Raw genomic sequence first — 21,966 nt, forward strand, 5'->3', positions numbered from 1 at the left:
TGATTGGGTTACCTCACTCAGGATGATGCCCTCCAGGTCAATCCATTTGCCTAGGAATTTCATAAATTCAATCTTTTTAATAGCTGAGTAGTACTCCATTGTGTAAATGTACCACATTTTCTGTATCCATTCCTCTGTTGAGGGGCATCTGGGTTCTTTCCAGCTTCTGGCTATTATAAATAGGCTGCTATGAACATAGTGGAGCATGTGTCCTTATTACCGATTGGAACATCTTCTGGATATATGCCCAGGAGAGGTATTGCGGGATCCTCCTATAGTACTATGTCCAATTTTCTGAGGAACCACCAGACTGATTTCCAGAGTGGTTGTACAAGCTTGCAATCCCACCAGCAATGGAGGAGTGTTCTTCTTTCTCCACATCCTCGCCAGCATCTGCTGTCACCTGAATTTTTTTTTAATTTTTAATATTTTTATTACATATTTTCCTCAATTACATTTCCAATGCTATCCCAAAAGTCCCCCATAGAGCCTCCCACTTCCCTACCCACCCATTCCCATTCTTTTGGCCCTGGCATTCCCCTATATTGGGGCATATAAAGTTTGCAAGTCCAATGGGACTCTCTTTCCAGTGATGGCCGACTAGGCCATCTTTTGATACATATGCAGCTACAGACAAGAGCTCCGGGGTTCTGGTTAGTACATCATGTTGTTCCAACAATAGGGCTGCAGATACCTTTAGCTCCTTGGGTACTTTCTCTAGCTTCTCCATTGGGAGCCCTGTGATACATCCAATAGCTGACTGTGAACATCCACTCCTGTGTTTGCTAGGCCCCGACATCGTCTCACAAGAGACAGCTATATTTGGGTCCTTTCAGCAAAATCTTGCTAGTGTATGCAATGGTGTCAGCGTTTAGAAGCTGATTATGGGATGGATCCCTGGATACGGCAGTCTCTAAATGGTCCATCCTTTCATCACAGCTACGAACTTTGTCTCTGTAACTCCTTCCCTGGGTGTTTTGTTCCCAATTCTAAGAAGGTGCACAGTGTCCACACTTTGGTCTTCATTCTTCTTGAGTTTCATGCGTTTAGCAAATTGTATCTTATATCTTGGGTATCCTAAGTTTTAGGCTAACATCCACTTATCAGTGAATACATATTGTGTGAGTTCCTTTGTGATTGTGTTACCTCACACAAGATGATGCCCTCCAGGTCCATCCATTTGGCTAGGAATTTCATAAATTCATTCTTTTTAATAGCTGAGTAGTACTCCATTGTGTAAATGTACCATAATTTCTGTATCCATTACTCTGTTGAGGGACATCTGGGTTCTTTCCAGCTTCTGGCTATTATAAATAGGGCTGCTATGAACATAGTGGAGCATGTGTCCTTCTTACCGGTTGGGACATCTTCTGGATATATGCCCAGGAGAGGTATTGCTGGATCTTCTGGTAGTACTATGTCCAATTTTCTGAGGAATCGCCAGACTGATTTCCAGAGTGGTTGTACAAGCTTGCAATCCCACCAACAATGGAGGAGTGTTCCTCTTTCTCCACATCCTCGCCAGCATCTGCTGTCACCTGAATTTTTGATCTTAGCCATTCTGACTGGTGTGAGATGGAATCTCAGGGCTGTTTTGATTTGAATTTCCCTGATGATTAAGGATGTTGAACATTTTTTCAGGTGCTTCTCAGCCATTTCATATTCCTCAGGTGAGAATTTTTTGTTTAGTTCTGAATGTTTTTTTTTTCAATTCCATCACCTGTTTGGTTGTGTTTTCCTGTAATTATTTAAGGACTTCTACCTGTTTAGCAGTGTTTTCCTGTAATTCTTTAAGGACTTCTACCTCTTTAGCAGTGTTTTCCTATTATTCTTTAAGGCCTTCAACCTGTTTAGCAGTGTTCTCCCATATTTCTTTAAGTGAGTTATTAATGCCCTTCTTAAAATCTTCTACCACCATCATGAGATATGATTTTAAATCTGAGTCTTGCTTTTTGGGTGTGTTGGTGTATCCAGGACTTGCTGTGGTGGGTGTACTGGTTTCTAATGATCCACAGTGTTCTTGGTTTCTGTTAGTAAGAGTCTTACATTTGCCTTTCGCCATCTGGTAATCTCTGGTGTTAATGTTCTAGCTGTCTCTGGCTGGAGCTTGTTCCTCCTGTGATTCTGTTAGCCTCTGTCAGCACTCTTGGAAGTCCAACTCTCACCTGAGTCCCAGTGGGTCCAAGCACTTTCTGCAGGCAAGCTCTCCTCTTATGGGGCAGGTGTCCAGAAGTCTGGAGCTCTGATCTACCTCCTGAGTCCTGGTGTCAGAGCCCTACCTGTAGGCTGACTCTCCTCTGGCAAGGAAGGTGTCTCAGATCTGCCTCCTGGCTGAGGATGAAGGCCAGAAGGGACCCTGTCAAAGAAGTTCTGTTGCTTCTGTCGCCCATGTTCTCTCCCGTGATTATGAGGTCCTGGGTATGCTAGGGGTCCTGCGGTGTGGAGAGTCATAGAGTGTCCTCTGAGGCCCTTGATGCCCTTGTCCAGGTTCATGCAGAAGATGTCCGGGCTGGCCCCGACTGGAAAGAATCCCAGCCTCTGGTTGGGCGGGGTTCCTTTGTCCCTGTTTCTGCTGGCACAAGACCCTCTGCGATTCTTGATCTCGAGGTGATCCCCAGGTCCTGTGGCGTGGGAGGTACTATGGAGCCCTTGGTGGCCTCCGCCTGGTTCAGGCAGAAGATGGTGGGGCTCACCCCGACCGGAACGGATCTACTTGAATCTTTTTTATGTGGTGGACACATAAAATATGGAAAATATGGAGTACATTTATTCATTTATCTCTGTATTATGCTTTTATGAAATAGAGTCTTACTGTGTAGTTCTGTTTTACCTGGAACTCTTTATGATGACTAGATTGGTTTCAATCTCAGAGATATACCTACCTCTAGCTTCACTAAAGTTGTGTGCCCCCTTGCCTGGCTCAGATTACATCTAGTAATTTCTGTATGTTGACCCATTCCTGCCTCTTTCTGGAATAAAGCTAACTTGATCATGGAAGATGATCTTTTTTATGTGCTTTTAGATTTTGTTTTGAAATATTTTATTGAGAAATTTTATTTATGTGTCTATATTCATCAGATTGGCCTATAATTTCTTCTCATTCTTCTGTATCCAGCAGTTCTCAACCATGGGTCATGACCCCTTTGGAAGTTGAACAACCCTTTCACAGGGGTCTTCTAAGACCATCAGAAAATACAGATGTTTACATATTTCTTTTTTCTTTTCTTTCTTTCTTTCTTTTTTTTTTGTTGTTGTTGTTAAGTCTTTGACTCCTTTTTGTCTTTTTATGCAAGAGTAATACTGGATTTTAAAAATAATTTAGAATAATTCCCTCCTTTTCTTTTTTACAGAATAATTTGGGAGTCAATTCATTTTTGAAGTTCTGGTGAACTTTTAATCTGTATCAAAATGTTACTGGTTTTTTTTTTTGTTGTTGTTGTTTTTCAGTTAGATCCTTAATTACTTTATCTCTCAATGGTTGTTGTATATCTACTTAAATTATTTACTTCATTTGATTTAACTTTGATAGCTTAAATATATATCCCACATTGAGCAGGTCACTATTTGGCCTTTCCTTCAGTTTCTGCTCAAGTTTTTGTCCCTGCACTACTTTTGGATAGGAACAATTTTGGATCAAAAATTTTCAAGGTGGGTTTATGTCCCCATCCCTTCACTGGGGGCCCTGTCTAACTACTGGAGGTAGTCCCTTCAGGTTCTATCTCCCCACTATTGGGAGTTTTGGCTATGGTCACCCACATTGAGTTCTGGAAGCCTCCCATGTCCCAGATCTCTGGGACTTTCTAGAGGCCTCCCCCACTTTCTCCCACCCCCCAAATATACATGTTTCCTTTCATTCTCCTAACCCTCTTGGTTTCTCTCCTATCTCCCACCGATTCTGCCCCATCTCTTTTCTTAAATTTAGTAAATGTTTTTATGATTTTGTTGAAATGTTTTCTATGTCCCTGTTCTGGGTTTCTTCTCATTCTTTTGTATCCAGGAGTTCTCAACCATGAGTCATGACCCCTTTGGAAGTTGAACAACCCTTTCACAGGGGTCTTCTAAGATCACCAGAAAATACAGATATTTACATTATGATTCATAACAGTAGCAAAGTTAAAGTTATGAAGTAGCAATGAAAATAGGTTTATGGTTAGGGGTAACTACAACATGAGTGTTGTGTCCGGCCAGCAGATCTGTTGTGTCCTGCCAGCAGATCACAGCCTGGGTTCTAGCCTGGAAAGGCATTTTGGAAACCTGGAAGAGAAGAGGGGCTAGGCGGCGAGAGAAAGAAATGTAGCTAAGACAGCATTCTGATCAAAGCTCCATTTTACTTCTTTAGACACTCAGTTATAAAGGAAGGGGGAGGGAACCCGATTTCCCGCCAAGTAACCCGGGGTCCAGTAGCAGGAATGAACACGTGTGTGTCTCCAAGCAGCAAAGCGACAGGGTCCAGCAGTGGGCGTGGCAGAAAGAATGAGCAGGAAACTCCACCCTTGAGCAAGCAGGTTCCAGGGTTGGGGAAGGGAAACCACACATGAGGAATTGTATTAAATGGTCATAGCATTAGGCTGAGAACTACTGTTCTATACCTATTATTCATAAATTTTGTCTATATATAGTGACCCAGAGTCCCTGCCATGTCTTCAAGACCAGATATTCTCTTTTCCACATGATCCATGGGTGACACTTTCCTTAGAGCCTTTTGTTTGGATTCCTGAGTTTTAAAGCTTTATTTAAGTTTGTTCTTCAGATATTCTATCTTCTTATTCAGTTTTCTCTTCATATCTTCAATTGTTTTCATGATTTCTTCTGCTGTTTGTTTCCTAGGTCTTCAGGTTCCCCTCCTCCAAACCCCACACCTGTCCACTTTCCCTCCCAGGTTCATCCCTCTCTCCCCCCTTGTGATTGCTTTCTTCTCCCTCCCAAGTGGGACTGAGGCATCCTCACTTGGGCTCTTCAGCTTGCTGACTTTTTTGAGTTCTGTGGACTGTATCTTGGGACAGGGCATCAAGTAAGGGAGGGGATTGCCATCCCATGGTCAAAACTCTAACTCATAATTGTTCCTGTCTGAAAGAACAAGGATGGAAATGGAGAGGAGCCTGAGGAAAAGAAGGTCCAGTGACAGGCCTAAAGTGGGATCCAGCTCAAGGGGAGGTCCCAAGGCCTGACACTATTACTGAAGCTGTGGAGCACTCACAAAAAGGGACCTATCATGACTGCCCTTTGGAAAATCCAACAAGCAGCTAAAAGAGTCAGATGCCGATATTTGTACCTAACCAATGGAGATGCCGATATTTGTACCTAACCAATGGACAGAGCTGATGACCCCTGTGGTTGAATTAGGGAAAGTCTGGAAGAAGCTGAGGAGGAGGGTGATCCTGGTCCAGTAGTCTCAGCTAACCTGGACCCCTGAGATCTCTCAAACACTGGACCACCAACCATGCAGCATACACCAGCTGATATGAAGCTCCCAACACATATATAGCAGAAGACTGATAGGTCTGGGTTCAGTCAGAGAAGATACACTTAACCCTCAAGAGACTGGAGGCCCCAGGGAGTTTAGAGGTCTAGTTGTGTGGGGGGTAGGTTATAGGGACATACTTGTGGAGACAGGGTGTGGGGAGGAGGTATGGGGGGTGGAACAGTCATAGGCTAGACAGGAGCAAGGGAATAAAATCTAGAGTGCAATAAATAAATAAATAAATAAATAAATAAATAAATAATTTTTAAAAAGAAGCTTGAATTATCTAGGCATACAGTGTAAAAAGCTGCTAACCGGAACTTTTCCATCTATCTTATCTATCTATCTATCTATCTATCTATCTATCTATCTATCTATTTATCTATCTACATGTGCTAATGTGGGAGTGATATTGGCGTACACTGTTCTACCATTCTCTGCCTTATTCCCTTGAGAAAAGTCTCTCCCTGAACCTATAACTAGGCTGGCTATCAGAAATCCCCAGTGATCCTCCTGTCTCTATCTCCCACAGCTCTGAGGCTGCAGACACTTGCAGCCATACCCTGATTTTTACATGGGTGCTGAGATTTGAACTCAGGTACATGTGAGGCAACATATTTTACCTGTTCTTGTCAACTGAGCCATCACCTCAGCCCAATAATAAAACTTTTAAAAAAGATATGTTCAGATTAGCATGTAACTACCCATGTGCATAAATACTTCATGATTTATAAGCACAATCAAGTCATTACTCTTTACTTCAAAAAATGATAGTTTGTTCAGTATACTAGTATGCCATGATAATAATCACTATTAACACAGACTCCTTTCATTGCTGCAGGATTTAGAGTGAGAAGATACCCCAATTTCAAATTTTAATAGCATAACTCTACCAAATGCTTGAAATATATCTATATCTTATCTCATTTAGTTATAATTACTGAGATGCTTATTGGGATAAACGATTTACCACTTATGTTTTTCAGACAGCATGAAACAGAAGATGCTGGTATAGCATGTGTAGCTGAAAGAAAAGTAGAAATCAAAAATGAAAAAAGTCCTGGGAAAAGCACACAACACCCAAAACCATGTGTGGACAGAAGACGTGTAAATTATGCTAAATTCATATACACAAATGCAAGAACATACAACGAGCCAGTTCCCTACATTGATAATAAAGGGCCAGAAAAGCAGGTTGGACTGACGCTTACTATATATAAATGTAGAATTAGATTCGGAAGCTGTTTTGCAGGGCAATTTGATTACAGTCTATTTAAAGGTCATGACACATCTCAGAGCATTGCTGTTGTTACAAGTAGTTAAAGCAGTAACCTAGGGTTTAGTAGAGAACCATGGCATCTAAGCTCTCTGTGGGTGGGTAGGGGGATGGAAGGAAGAATCCAGCTAATGTTTCTAGAGCATCAGTCTGTAGCCAGTAAGTGCTGCCTGAGGACTGCTGAACAGCATTCTCTGTAGGGTTGTGTTTCTGTCATGTGCTAACATAGCACTTCCCATGATGTTCCGAAATTCTGCCTTTCTACAAAAGACTAGCTTCCACTGCTAGGAATAAGTTAAATTTTATGTAAATTGTATTCTTTAATCTTTACAATCTGTATAAAATGGTATTTAAAATATTTTATAGATAATACTCCTGGGTGGTTACATAGTAAACAAATATTACAGTCTTCTTTCTGGCCCAGGACTATTGGGTAAGCCAAGCTCCTCTCACTCTATCTACCATAATAAATATAGTACATTATTTTTTGAGTCAGATTTGTTAGATAGTTGTAGTCATCTCCTATTGCTGCTGTTTTCAGTTACAAGCTTCAGTACTGACTTAAAGAAACACAGGTCTACTCTCAGGCTGTCCTGAAGCTTGGAAGTTCCAAGACAGCCTCACTGGTTCTCAGCAGGGGTCTTAAGGGGGAACTTGTTTCTTGCCTTTCCCAGCATGAAGAAGCTACCTCTAGATCTTGACTCAAGGCATCTTCCTCTTCGGAGTCAGCAGCAGCACACCTTCACCTCTTTCCTCTGGACAATTTTCAAGCCCTTCCCATAGAAGGACCCTTGAAATTACTGTAGGCCCATCCTATACTCCAGGATAACCCACCCTACCCCACATCTCAAAATTCCTGCCAACAATGCCCCTTTGCAGTGTGGCACAACTATTCACAAGCTCAGAGGTTAAGACAAAATGTATTTGGCTGGTCAGAGGAACATGTTTCTGTCTACACTGTGAATTTCACCAATTCAAGTGTGTAGTCCTATCCATTTGCCAAAGGTGCCACACAAAAATTCTTATGTCAGCCACACAAAGCCAACTGTGGAATTTTGCCTTCATCCTGCAAACTTCCCCTGAGCTCCTTTGTACACAACCTTTTCTCTCGCTACAGAATGACAGTTGCCAAACTGACCTGTTTTCTATAGTTTTATCCTTTTCTAGGGAGCCATAGAAATTAATTAATATAGTTTGTGGCTTTAAAGAAAATCCTCTCAGGGGAAAAAATGCATTTACAGTTCTGTTCTCTGCTGCATTCTCGTTTTTTTCACCCTTTCTCTGCCACTGTATATTTTTCATGACTCTGGTCAAATGAGCTTCGGCTTCCTTATCTATAGAGTGAGGATAGTTTATTGTGAGGATTTGTTGTGTAACAAAATGTTTCTTGTGGAGATGCAGCATGCATATCTACTCATCCCACATAGGGATCTCGTGACAAACCACAGTAGGGATCCCATGAAAAACCAACTTAGTGTATCGATGAGTTCTATTGGGCTTACTTACCGGAAAGACTCAGAGACAGCTTCATCACCAAGGTCCACCCCAGCATGGGGTGACAGCAAAATACAAAAACAACAAACAAACAAACAAACAAACAACCCCCCCCCCAAAAAAAAACCCCAAAACCAAAATACAACTAGAAAACATGGAACATAGTACACAGCCTGCAGGCAGCTCAACAGGTTGGAGTGTCCCTCTCAAGTGACTCTGGCCTAAACCTCTTCCAGTCAACAAGGCTAATTTCTGCTTCTTCTAGGCAGCTAGTCTGATCTCAGAGGTTGATGTTTTAATTATTTTGTCTTGTATTTTGTTTGTTTTGTTCTGTTGTTTTGCAGCTCAGCTTCTTTCCTTCTGAAAGGGACTTCACCTCAGTCTTTATTAGTTACTCAGGCAAGAGGGACCTAGTGAATCTCATCAATTTCAGGGACTTCCTGGAGCTATTTTGAGTTATATACCTTCCTGCCCTAGGAGTTTCCTGTTTAGTCTCTGAGGAAACTGTTATGCAGCAGGCTTAAAATAGATACTTTTGGTCAAGTCCTTTTCTAGATGCTAGAGATTCAGCACTGAGTCAAATAAATGGTGGAAATGCTCTGGTCTTAGGCTGCTCATATTCTAATGGAGGAATGGGCAACAGAAGTAAACTAATTAGGATGCTGAATGGTATGGGCTTGCATGGAGGACAGGGAAGACTGCTGGTGCTAGAATTGCAACCTTATTCTTTTAATTTTGTTTCTCTCTCTCTCTGTGTGTGTGTGTGTGTGTGTGTGTGTGTGTGTGTGTTGCAAGAACCTATTCTCTTCCATGTGTCAGTGCTGTGGGGAGCAAACCTGGGTCATCAGACTTAGTGGCAAGTGCATGTACTTTCTGAGCCCTCTTGCTGGCCCAGAGTTGTAGTTCTGAATAGGTGATCAGAGAAAGTCACATGAATAAGGTTCTAAGTGAGGAAGTGACTACCATATTGAACATTCTTGGTTCACAAAGGAAGCATGTTAGAAGCAATTGTTCTTAGTAGCACATTTTGCTGATCTGCACAGCTGTGGGCCTGAGGATATCACTGTATCCTACTTAAAGCTGGATTCTAAAGTAGGAGACCTAACACAGTGTTGAGTCTAGGAACTGAACAACATAATCTGCCATTGCATTTTCTCACATAAGTGTTTTCCAGTATGACTTTTGTGGAAGGAGAGGTGTGTCATGTGAATGGTCTCAGACACCTCACCCTGTTCCATTACTTTCCCATGGATGGTTAGGTGGAGTTCTGCTCTCACATATTTAAATGTAAATTGTCTGTGGGGTCCTCCATACTAACACCATCTAACATTCCTCTGTTAACAGTGAACAAGTGTTAGTTCAGATTTATATCTTAAGTCATTTCTCTGCACGGTGGAGACACTAAGAGGGTGAAACTAGTTCGGAAAATGGAAAGGTTGAAGCTTGAAAACTTAATCCAAAATGACTTACTATAGTTTGTATTATAAATATTGTGGAAAACAACAACAAAAATTAGCCACTGCCATCCGGAAGGCTAGCTGACAGTTGTTACACACTCACTAGACCAATGAGAGCCAGGCCAAGGAAGTGTGAAGCTGAGTAGGACAGACATGAGCAAGATGCATCACAGTTACAGAGGGATTGGTGTACACATGAAGGGATGAAGGGAATATTCGTATTTCAAAAATAAAAGGAAAGCAACAATGAACTTGCTAATGCCTTCATTTCCAGGAACCTAAAAAATGCTCATTTTTATTTCACATGTGTAAAATTTGTTCCTTTATTCAAGATGACATTTCTTTTTAAAAGTTAGGTTAGTTAAAATATAGTAATACTGGCTTTCAAGTAAAATTAAGCTGCCTAAATATTTTAACTGCTGTTTACTGGTATGATTGTACACTGAGATCTCAAGATATGTTTTCTTTGGTTGGTTGGTTAGTCTGGTAGGACCCCTACGTAGGGTAGTATCTTCCTATGTGGGTAGCCCAAGCCTTCTTCCTCAGATTCCTGAGTACTGGAATCATGGGAGTGTGTTCCCACACCTGGCTTTTAGTTTTATTGGTTTACAAGATTTTTTTTTTTAAATGAAATGATCATATATGCATTTCTACCTAATGTCATAAAATTTGGGTGCTAGAAAAAGTAAAGCTAGTTTTCTGCTGCTGCTGTTTGTTTAATTTTGTTAAAAGCTAATCTAACAGGAACAATTGGTATTAAAAGAAAAATTATCAGCCCTTGACCTCCAAGACCAAGTACTCAGTACAAAGAAGATTCATTTGCTTCAGCAGAAAAGAGGTCAGGGAATAAGAGTCAAAGACAGGAGAGAGAAGGGGTAAAGAACAAAGAAGAGGGAGGAGGGGTATTTGTCCCAAGGGACAAAGGACTGCCTCTGGATAGATAGGAGACAGATGTGGCCCGCAGGCAAAGGGTGGTTTATAAAGGTACAAGGGGGAAAACCCTGTGTGTGGGTGAAGTATTTAATTTTGATTAGGCATGTTAATTAGGGCAGTCAAAGGGGTCTTTTAATTGCTGTACTTCAATACTTTGATAGCTGGTAGACAGTTTCAAGAGGAGAAAGAAGACAAATAAGGGAATAGACCTTGGTGATTAGGTTCAGGAATGTAATCTAAGAATTTTTAGAAACACAGAGGGAATGATGGGAAAGAGGGCGTGGCCTGCCAGAGCTATGCTTGCCATACTCTTAGCTAACCAGGGTCCCTTCAGGTACTTTCTTTTTTTAATACTGATTTATTTATTTACATTCCAATGCTGCCCCCTCCCATCCCTCCCACAGTGACCCTTCTTTCTAGTGTTTACTAAAACATATTTCCAACGTATAGTTTCAGAACACTAGCCATTGTTCATCTCCTTGAAAAAATACATTTCCAAAGTTAAGTCAAAGGTTTATTTCCAAATACCTTTTTCAGAGAGTCACCATTTATATCAGTTTTGAGAAATCTTGGGATAAGCATGCTTGAATTTGCTTGAAAATATTCGTTTCCAAGATAGCTTTATCCATAGAACTTCTTCTGAATAACATCTATTAATAAATAGGCCAGAGAACTGTTGTTCCACAGAACACAGCTTAGAAGTAACTGTCATAAGAGACTTTAAGAGTTGCTTTTAAAAAGCAAATTTTCCGCATCCCTGGTATCATTGAGATACCAGTTTGAGAACATTGTAACTCACATGACCTTGACTGCCTAATCATTGTGATAAAACTTCCACTTTTTTTTTTTAAGCCACTGAGCTCTACAAATTAAATTCCATGGTCTGTGTAAAGTTTTGGCAGAAATCCGTGTCCTTGGGAATCCCCAGAATGTGGTAGTGGTGGTGGTGGATGTTGGTGATGGAGGTGGTAGTGGTGGTGGTGGTGGTGGATGAGATGGTATAGGTGGTGGTGGTATTGATAGAGGTGGTAGTAGATTTGCTTGTAGAGATTGTGATGTGGAGTTGGATGTGGTAGAGTTAGAAGTAGAGATGGTGTGATGGTAGTTGTGGAGATGGTGGTGGTAGTAGAGGAGGTGATGTGATGGTGGTGGTATTGGTGGAGGTGGTGGTAGATGTGTTTGTAGAAATGGGGGTGGAGGTGGTGATTGTAGAGATGGTGGTGGAGGTGGTTGTGGAAGTGATGTGATGGTAGTTGTAGTGATAGTGGTAGTGGTGGAGGCGATGGTTTTAGACAGGAAATTGCTGCTTATATCTGGCTGGCTAGCTATCCTTGAACTCACAGAGACCTGTCTGGCTCTGACTCCTAAGAGTTGAGATTAAAGGCCTGTATCACAACAACCTCCTCCATAGTGTGAGTTATGTCCCAGTTAATAGGTTAATAGGTATATAACACAGTCATTTCCTTAGAATTACTTCTAAGTGTGACCAGTGGGTTCATAGGACAACAGTCATGAAGCTCTCCAGGTCAGAGTTAGGGAGATTGTTGCTGTCGAGAATATATAGGCATTTCCCTTAAAAGGAGCCCCAGAGAATAGTGTCCTTGGACAGACATAATAAGAGATAGGCCTCAGAATAAGAAAAAGAAATAGTTACATTTTTTTTAGGCAGTACTCCGTTTACAACCTGCAAAATGGAGCCCACCCTCCAAAGCCCAGACAAAACCATCACACCCTGCTACTTCTCCCGTTTGGTTTATTTTGCCATAAACTAATTTTCATGGCAAAGCCAATCAATGAACACTAGAGTGAGCCATGGAACAGTGACTTTTTCTATTAGCTTTTCACCTGAGAGTGAGATAAAACCACATAAGTGAGACAAGAAGCCTCTGTTTCATTGGTGTCATAGTGTCTTGTAAGAAAACACCTGGATCGGAAGGCATGGATCCTTCATACGTGAACATGTGTTCTCAAGAGCACACTTTGCAGATATGAGGAGGAAGGCCCCAAACAGGAAAGTAACAGGGAAGAACACGTATCCATGTTTAATGTTCATGGAGCAATCTAACTACAGAGACCTAATTCAATCATACTTCATTCTTGTGAAATTACAGAAGTTTTCTTTAAGGTGAACTCAAGATCTCTGCTTGCATTATACTATAGGAGACAACATCAAGGCCCAAGACATTCCCTAATGGTTCCCTTGCCCAAAGTTACTTTTTCAGTTACTTGAGTATTAGCAAAATAAGCTCCTTCTCCTCAAAGAGTCTATGGTTTAAGTATATGCCTGATAACCTTTATATAGGAAAACTTCCTCGAGGCACTTACAGTTATGGTTTCAAAGTTTGTTTCCTCTAAAATGTATATTGAAATTTAAAAGCCGCTGTCTGTGTTGAGAGATGTGACCTAGGCCTTGAAGGCACTGCCTCATGATGAGCTCAATTCTGGCATAAAAGGGCAAGCCTATCATTATCAGGCCTCTATTTTACCTCTCCCACCCCTGCCACATTGAGGAGTGGAGGTTCTTGTTGAATTAGAGTTGCCAAACCTGCTGGAGCCTGGCTGTTTTCTTATTACATTTCATAGGCTCCAGAATTGAAAGTCAATGAACTTACATTATGAATTGCCCCATCCATGAGAGTCCACCTACACAGTATGGACGAAGACACTTAGCACTTTGAGATGGTGTGGTTAAACCTGTGCTTATTTGCCCTAGCCAGTGACAACAGAACACAGAATTTGGGGCATGTACAGGTAGGTAGGTGTTGGTGGCTGCCACAGCACTGTACCTGGAGGTATTTCTTAATCTCTATATGTTTCTTGTCTGTAAAGGGATGTGCCCACTTCAGAATTATTCTTAAAGTAAAAGAAAGCATATTCTAGTTTGCCATAATAAGCATTGTCATAATTATGGGATAGAGAGCTGTGAGAAAGCAGGCAATCCAAGACCAGTAGCAAACGACTTTTTAGCCAGATAGTGAGAAGATACCATCTGTTTAGTAATCTGTTCTAGAATTTTCTTAAGACCCAGAGCAAGTAGTCCACTTAAAAATCCATGTTATAGCTCATTCTGGAAATATAAAACATTAGTCAATTTCAGTCTTGTCCTGAATTTCCTAGTTGCTCAATTTCTGTGAAATGTGTTTATAATTGCCCTTTGTTTTATTATTCTTGGCTGCAAGTTGTTGGCCTAAAACTGGTGCTGATTTAACAAGCTGAGATCTGCTTCCCTTGTTCAGTTCTTGATCCTCTGTTTTCTGTGCATCCCATCTTGTCCAGTCTAAGAATACTTCTTACAATCCACCAGGATTAGTAGCTGTGCCTTCAGCCTAGAACAATGTTCGCATTCCTTATTTTCATCATTTCTTGATTTCTTGCTTCCCATCCCCACAAGATACTTTTGCTCTCTTTGGCCTTTTCACAAATTTACTCTATTTCTAAGCTTATCAACAGTCTCTATCAATAAGTTGACCTTGTTAGACATACAGTATACAGTTATTTCTCACGTATAGCCCTGGCTGTCCTGGAATTCACTCTGTAGACCAGGCTGGCCTCGAACTCAGAAATCCACCTGCCTCTGCCTCCCGAGTGCTGGGATTAAAGGCGTGCGCCACCACGCCCGGCTCCTTGCTTGTCTTTCGAGAAGCTGAGCTCATTTAAGAGGTTCTGTGCAGCTCTGTGGGGTGACCCTAGGAATACCTCTCCCATTGTGTATCAATGGAGCCTCAATTGTCAGAATTTATTATTGTAATATATGTACCCATTCCTCTTAAATCATATTACAGACATCTCTTACTACAGAGTCAGAGCTGATTTTTTTTTAAAGACATTTATTTTATTATTTGTATGTGTGAGCAGGTTAGAGTGCTACAATGCATTTATGGAGCTCAGAAGACAATTTCAGGGGACAGTTCTATCCCTACACTGTGGGTTCCGGAGATGAAACTCAGATTTCTAGGCTTGCTTGCTTCATAGTTATTTTTCTGTTGCTGTGACAAAACATCACAACCAAAAGCAACTTATGGAAGAATTTATTTTGGCTTAAGTTTTTAAAGATATGAATCTATTGTAGGAAGAGAAGCAGGGGCATCAAGGGGCAGTCAGGGTGGCAAGAATAAGAAGCTGAGAGGCTTCAATGTTACCACAACACAGAACAGCTCCAGCAAGGTCTTGCTTCCTCAATCTCCCCAAACAGCAACACCAACTGGAACCAAGTGTTCAAACTCCTGAGCCAGGGGGAACATTTCCTCAGTAACCTGTGTGTTACCACGAGAATCTGAGCTTGGATCCGCAAGATAGAAATGCTTGTAATAACACTGCTGGGGGACTAGGATGGGAACGTAATGAGAGGAGGAGGCAGAGATAAGCAGATCCCTGGAGCTCACTAGACACCCAGCTGGGCTGGATTGGTTAGCTTCAGGTTCAGTGGTAGACCCTGTCGCAATAAACAAAATGGAAGTGCAGCTGAGGAAGGTACCCTATGGCATGTCCTCTTCATGAGTATTGCATGCACATATACGTCATATGAACGAACCATACACAAAGTGAATAATAATTCTATACTAATATCTTGTTACATTAAATCACTGAATATTCATAGACTTTAAGCATCAAATGAAAATTTCCATCATTATTTGACAGTGCATTTCCATTTTTTTCTGTGAAGAGAAAATGGTGGTTCCATAGTGAAGCACCAAAACATGTCTCCCAACCATCTTATGACACCAAGAGTGTCCAGCGGAGTGACTTCCAGAAGCCAGCATGCCCACTGGTTTTGCCAGTCAAACACAGCCGGATGCAAAAGCCTTCTTGTGGAATAGGTAAGGTTATCCATGCAAAAACTTTATTACTCTCTTTCCTGCTATTGAATTAAGATACATTCAGTGCATATGCACCTCCTGAGAAAAAAGACTTCTCTATAGAAGTTGAAAACACATACACAACATATATAGTCCTCTAAAAGCCTGTTATTTCTTCCCAGCGGAAGTCTCTCCAGTCCAGTAGCTCTAGATACTGTACAAACCATTGATTACACCAACTTCAAAGTCAGAAACTTAGGAGAAATCTGCTCAGCTTTCCCATCAAATTATAAAAACTGTAACTATTAAAATAGAATCTGACTCTAACTGGCAGTATCTCAAAGTATACTCTGAGGGGCACTGATTGCTGTGGTTTGTGAAATGTCCCTCGGAAGCCACTGGATCTCCAGCCAGTCATATGTTTGTAGAGCCTTTACATTGCACACTATCCCACACTTAGGATAGCCCAATCTCTCTTCCTGTTCTTTTTCTACCTCCTGTCAATACAGTGTGACTATCTAGCGTCAAATATCTGCCAGCATGATTTCCCTGCCATGATGGGCTCCATTCTTCTGGAACTGTCAACCAAAATGAATCCTTTTTCTCTTACTTTGGAGTATTTTGTCACAATACCAGAAAAGGAAACTAAGATGCTAATTGTTAATTATCTTTGTATATAGTGCTTTTCAAAAGAAAAAAATAGTCAAGTAAGTTTTGTGCAACATGAATTTAAAAGTTAAATACAAAAGTTGACCTGTAGAATAGCCTTATTCTAAGAATAAGCATGATTTCCAAAAGATATCTTCTCTTTTTTTATCATCTCACTCTTATTTTTAGATTGTGTCTCCAAATTACTGTCTTAAAATACATAACTTGAGAAATAATATTACACAAATTGTTAAATATTTTCAGATCTATAATGATTTTACCTGACCATGGCTTTCTAGTAAATTGAATTATATTCTCTTATAATCACAGTGCTAATAACAGTCAACAAATGACTCCATAGAAATCATTAATGCTCTGACCCCTGTGATTTAACCAGTCTAGTTGACTCTTAGCTAGACTGAAGGTCATGGCATTAGAAAAATAGAAAATAATAATATGCAGCATGATTCCTACCTTGAGGGTAAGGGTTCATGAAAAAGGCTAACAAGCCATCAATGACCATGGCCTCTCCTTTAGAAAGAAATTTTGTGCTTATGATTGATGTTGTAGAACAAGTGCAGAGATTTTCTGCCTCCTAAGACTCTACAAATAGTCTATGGAATAGTAGCAGAGAAATAAGCAATAATAAGATGAAAACAAGAGAAGAAATTTTTTTCTGGAGCATGTGGGAGAAATTCTGAAGGTAGGCCAAAGAGAATAAAGAAATGCCTAGAAAGAAACATAACAAAGACAACATGACCTTTGTAATAGACCCTCAGGCATATCAGCAGACACAGGTGAGGGCAAGAATGAAGAGAACAGAAAAACATTGCTCCAAGTCAGGGTTTCACTAACAGCAATTTCCACCCTGTCTTAACGTTATAAATGACCAAAGAGCCAGACATGATGGCAATGGCACACTTTTTTAATCCCAACACTTAGAAGTTAGAAGCAGGTGGATCTCTGAATTAGAGGCCATCTTGGTGAACATAGGAAGTTCCTGGCCAACTGGAACCATGTAGTGAGACTCCATCTCAAAATAAATAAAGAAAGGAAAAAAGAGAATGAGGGAGGACGGAAGAGAGCAAAGGAGGGAGGAACGAAGGGAGGGATGGAGAGACAGACTACTAATAGCTGGAGAGATGGTGCAGTGGCTAAGGAGCACTTGTTTCTCTTGTAGAAGACACTAGTTTGGCTCCTAGCACTCACCTGGCAGTTCACAAACACTTGTAGCATCCACCGTCAGAGACCTGACACCATCTTCTGGCTTGTTGGTTCATATAAACTCACATAGGCACACACATAGAGGAATAGAGGAATCTTTTTTAAAAATGAAGACAGTTACAGCCTAGATTTGTAGCCAAATGATAACTACCACAGTAGTTATTTTGGAAAATTATTCTGGTCTTTATCCTATTTTTAATCATGAATGGACAGCCAAAAAGTAGAATTATGCCAAGGCAAGGAAGCATTGTGACCTTAAAACAAAACAAAAACCTTGAAACTTTGAGAGAAGAAGAGCCAGGTAGAGAAGACATTGGGAGGTCCATTCTCTCTAGGGCTCTTTTCTGAAAAGGATAAAATGAAGATGAGATAGTGACTAAAACATAACATTTATTTCAAGCATACTTTATGAAACTTTCCAAATATAAACTCATTTTATTCTTAAATTAACTGTATATAGCAGTGGTTCTCAACATGTGACTCATGATCCTTTGAGGTTGGAGGTCAAGTGACCCTTTCACAAGGGTCACATATCAGATATCCTGAATACCAAGTATTTATGATTGGAGGTCACTACAACATGAGGACCTGTGTTAAAGGATCACAGCATTTGGAAGGCTGAGAACCACTGCTATAGAGTGTAGGGATGCAGTGATACAATTGACATTCTCAGTTTTCAAGTAAGAAAATAAAATACTGCAAAATTTTATCTTACCCTGCTGGGGTCTTTTGTTGGGCCTACGAATGGAATTAACATGAAGATCAACAAGAGAGAAGCATAACAAATTTTAAAAGCACTTTTTGTGGCACCTTAGAGTCTCATAAGATGAAGATCCAGGGACATATAACATTCTCAGTGTTCTGAGTTGGACAGAGCTGTAAACTGTGAAGACGAGAACAGGCAAAGGGTTAACTGGGTGGAGACGCTAGTAATAGGTAGGAAAGGGTTAGGTTAATGAGGCTTCCCTGTAAAGATACCCTCTGGGCCCCATTTCCAAGAGTGACAATGCGAACTAGACTTTCCACCTGGTTGATGGATGACCCCCTTTACAATGTAATTTTATCTCATGCTGCATCCTATCACTTTCTATCTTCTAATGTCATGACCTTTGGTCTGGCTGATATCTATCTTCAACTAGACTGACCAAATCACAGAGGTTGGAGCATCAGTGATTTCTAAAAGAAATCTTTTGTTGACTCTTAATAGAGCTGTGGTTTTGATAAAAATGTAACTCAGTTTACTAGAATGACATTGTCAGGTAAAATCATTTTAGATCTAAAAATATTTAATAATCTGCGTTAGGAAGCTCAGAATGTTTTTCTTGCATCCATCATACAATATGGAGAGAGGTTATGTCATTTTGTTCTGACTAATCTCCTTCATTTCACTCCCTCCCCCTTCACTCCCTCTAGCCAGTTCTCTTTCTCCCAAATAGTTCCAACCTTCTGCTTTAAACCAATCCACCCCTCCTCCACTCCCACCCTCAAGGTGTCTTCTTTCATCACCCCTTTTCTCACTTTATGATTTACATATACACACACATTTACGTACTCATGCACATAAAAATTTAAATTTGGGTTACTCATGTGAAAGAAAGCATATAGTATTTTTCTTTCTGAGTTTGGGTCATTTCACTTAATGATTTTTTTTTATACTGGCCATTTTCCTGAAAATGTCATGATTTCATTTGTATGGGCCATAATATTTCTTTGTGTATATGAACTACACAATCATGCATTCATCTGTAGATAGCTAAACAGGTTCGATGACTTCCTGATTATTGTGAAGTGCAGCAATAAACATGAGCATGCAAGTGTCTCCATGCCATGCTGATTCAGAGAACGTAGGGTAAATGTCCAAGTTTGGTACAGCTGGGTCATATGACATCTCCATTTTTAATTTTCCTGACCCCTCCATAATGATTTGCATAGTGTCTACTGTTCTTCAGGCTCAATTAAATAAAAATATAGTAGGACGGCGTTTTTCAGGATGGCACCTTCAGCTATCACAGGACAGGTGATTAGCATTTGAACCCAGATAGCTGGCTCTAGTGTCCATGCTCATATGTAACCCTCTGTTCAGTCTCTAAAATGGTAAGAAAAATCTCCCTAAAGGGCATTGAAAAGGACCCATTGAGTATATCCAGATATGAAAAAAGGCACATACCTGCCTATCATGAAACAGTAAAACAACAGTTCAAAGAGAAGATCCTCAAACTTTCCATTAAAAGAGAGAGAGAGAGAGAGAGAGAGAGAGAGAGAGAGAGAAATGAGAAATGTCACCAATTATGAAACAATCCATGTGCACTCAATCAGCTCTGGTGTAAGTGTAAAATAAGCCCTATAGATTCTTAGGGAAAATAATTTTTTAACCTAGTGGGTTTGTGTGGCTTGGACACTGAGCACTTTCTCCAGGGGCAGTGGACACTGAACTTAATAAGAAAGAAATGAAGTTATTTGGCTCATAAGTGAACAAAAATCTTATTAGATAATATTGTAGCATTGTATCTAGAACTAAATAAAACATTTAAAGTTATACCACACTGCTTATATAGAGTAATAGTAAGTCATAGTGTATTTGAATTATTAACCACTGTATTGTACTGTTAGGCACTAAGTTAGAGTTTGGTTTTTAAAACCTGTCATATTATCTGTCTCTGTCTCTCTGTCTCTGTCGCTCTGTTTCCCGGTCTCCGTGTGTATATGTGTGTGTGTGTGTGTGTGTGTGTGTGTGTGTGTGTGTGTGTGCACGCGAGCGCGTGTGTGTCTTTTATCTCTCTCCCTCCCTCTCTCTCTTCTATCAGTATTTCCCATTACTAACTTCATTATTATAACCTCAGATCTACTATAATGATGAAACTCAGTAAGAGCTTGAATAACCAAATGAATGGCAGTCTCAAATGTTCTGAGTTCAAGGCCAGCTTGGTCTACAGAGTGGTCTACAAGTTCCAGGACAGCCAGGGCTACACAGAGAAACCCTGTCTCGAAAAACCAAACCAAACCAAACCAAAACAAACAAACAAAAAAAATTACTCTAAGTATGCCGGGTGTGGTGGCGCTTGACTTTAATCCCAGCACTTGGGAGGCAGAGGAAGGCGAATTTCTGAGTTCAAGGCCAGCCTGGTCTACGGAACGAGTTCCAGGACAGCCAGGGCTACACAGAGAAACCCTGCATCAAAAAACAAAAAAACAAAAACAAAAACAAAAAAAGAATTACTCTAAGTTTAATTCAAAGTCATAATCTAATTTAGACTAACAAAGAAAAAGCTCCAACATTGGCCTGAAATAATTCCTATGTAATGTTTTGATATTAAATTAAAATTATTTTAAAAAATATTTTACTGTAAGATTTTAGGCTGTGTAAAATTCAGCTATGTACCAGCCATTTATAGAATACAAACTATACCAGCATGTATTAAGGCCAATTAAAAGTCATTCTGTTCCATGAGCCCACTCAATTCCGTCTCATTGTTAGCATTTCAACAGTATTATCTTCTGTGAACAATAAACGTGCCCTTTATGTCTCATACCACCACACAGTTTCCTGGATGCCACAGTTAGCTAACATATGGCATGCTTCATAGTATCTGAGTCTTTCTAAAAACCAATCATATTTGGATTTATATCATAAGAATTTGTAATTTGGAAAGGTCGATTTAATTGATGAAGGATGATGTTTAAAGTTGAAAGGAAATCTTGGCTGCTAACCTACTAAGGTTTGTATTTTAATGTTCCTTTGAGTTACAGATTCAGACCCAGTGGTAAAAATTACTTTTCTAAGATGGATTTTAGTTTGTTGTTTCTTTTGTACCGAGGGGTATGCTTTCTTGCTGTATTTATTTATTTATTTATTTATTTATTTATTTATTTATTTATTTATATCTGACATATGGAGTATTTTAGTTACTTTTCTATAGCTGTAAAGAAAAATCATGATCAAGGCAACGTATCGCTGTGGTGGCATGGCAGCAGACAGGCAGATGTGGTGCTGGGGCAGTAGCTGAGAGCTTACATGTTAAGACATCTACCACAAAGCTGCAAGAGGCTAAGAGGAAATGCCTTGGGCTTTTGAAAACTCAAAGCTAGTCCCCAGTAATATACCTCTGCCAGCCAACAAAGCTATACCCACTAATTCTTCCCAAACAGTTATTCACCAAGTATTCAAATATATGAGCATATTAAGGGTAATTTTATTCAAACCACTACATGGAGCTGGAGAGATGGCTCCGCAGTTAAAAACACTTACTAGTATTATAGAGGACCTGAATTCAGCTTCTACTGTCCATATTCTGCACTCATAACCACCTGCAACTTCAGCACCCATGGAATCTGAAACCCTTCTGACCTCCATAGACACCTGCAAACATATGCCCCCAACCCCTATACACACACACACACACACACACACATACACATATATACATATATATATACATACACACACACATATATATATGTACATATATATACACATATATATACATACACACACTAACAAACACACTGACACACACTCTGACACACCATACAAACACACATATACACAGATACACACAAAGATACAAAGATACATATCTACATACACACACATTAAAATTAAAATATTCAAAATATATTATGAGAGTTACAGTTTTTATATTAGACTCAAGGGAATTCTACTGAGAAAAGTACAATTTC

General features: G+C 40.1%; 1 protein-coding gene across 1 annotated transcript in view; it reads left to right on the top strand.

Annotated features, from left to right (window-relative positions):
• The window catches only part of Cimip6 (ciliary microtubule inner protein 6), a 49,500-nt gene that overhangs the window by 12,723 nt on the left and 14,811 nt on the right, over window positions 1–21,966 (top strand). The window contains 2 exon segments of the mRNA XM_021178156.2: window positions 6,448–6,655; window positions 15,285–15,438. Of these exon segments, the coding sequence (XP_021033815.1) occupies window positions 6,448–6,655; window positions 15,285–15,438 (362 nt within the window).

The sequence above is a fragment of the Mus caroli genome, unplaced genomic scaffold, assembly GCF_978045245.1.
Source record: "Mus caroli unplaced genomic scaffold, Mus_caroli_1 scaffold_13, whole genome shotgun sequence".
In the NCBI taxonomy this organism is placed as follows: Eukaryota; Metazoa; Chordata; class Mammalia; order Rodentia; family Muridae; genus Mus; species Mus caroli.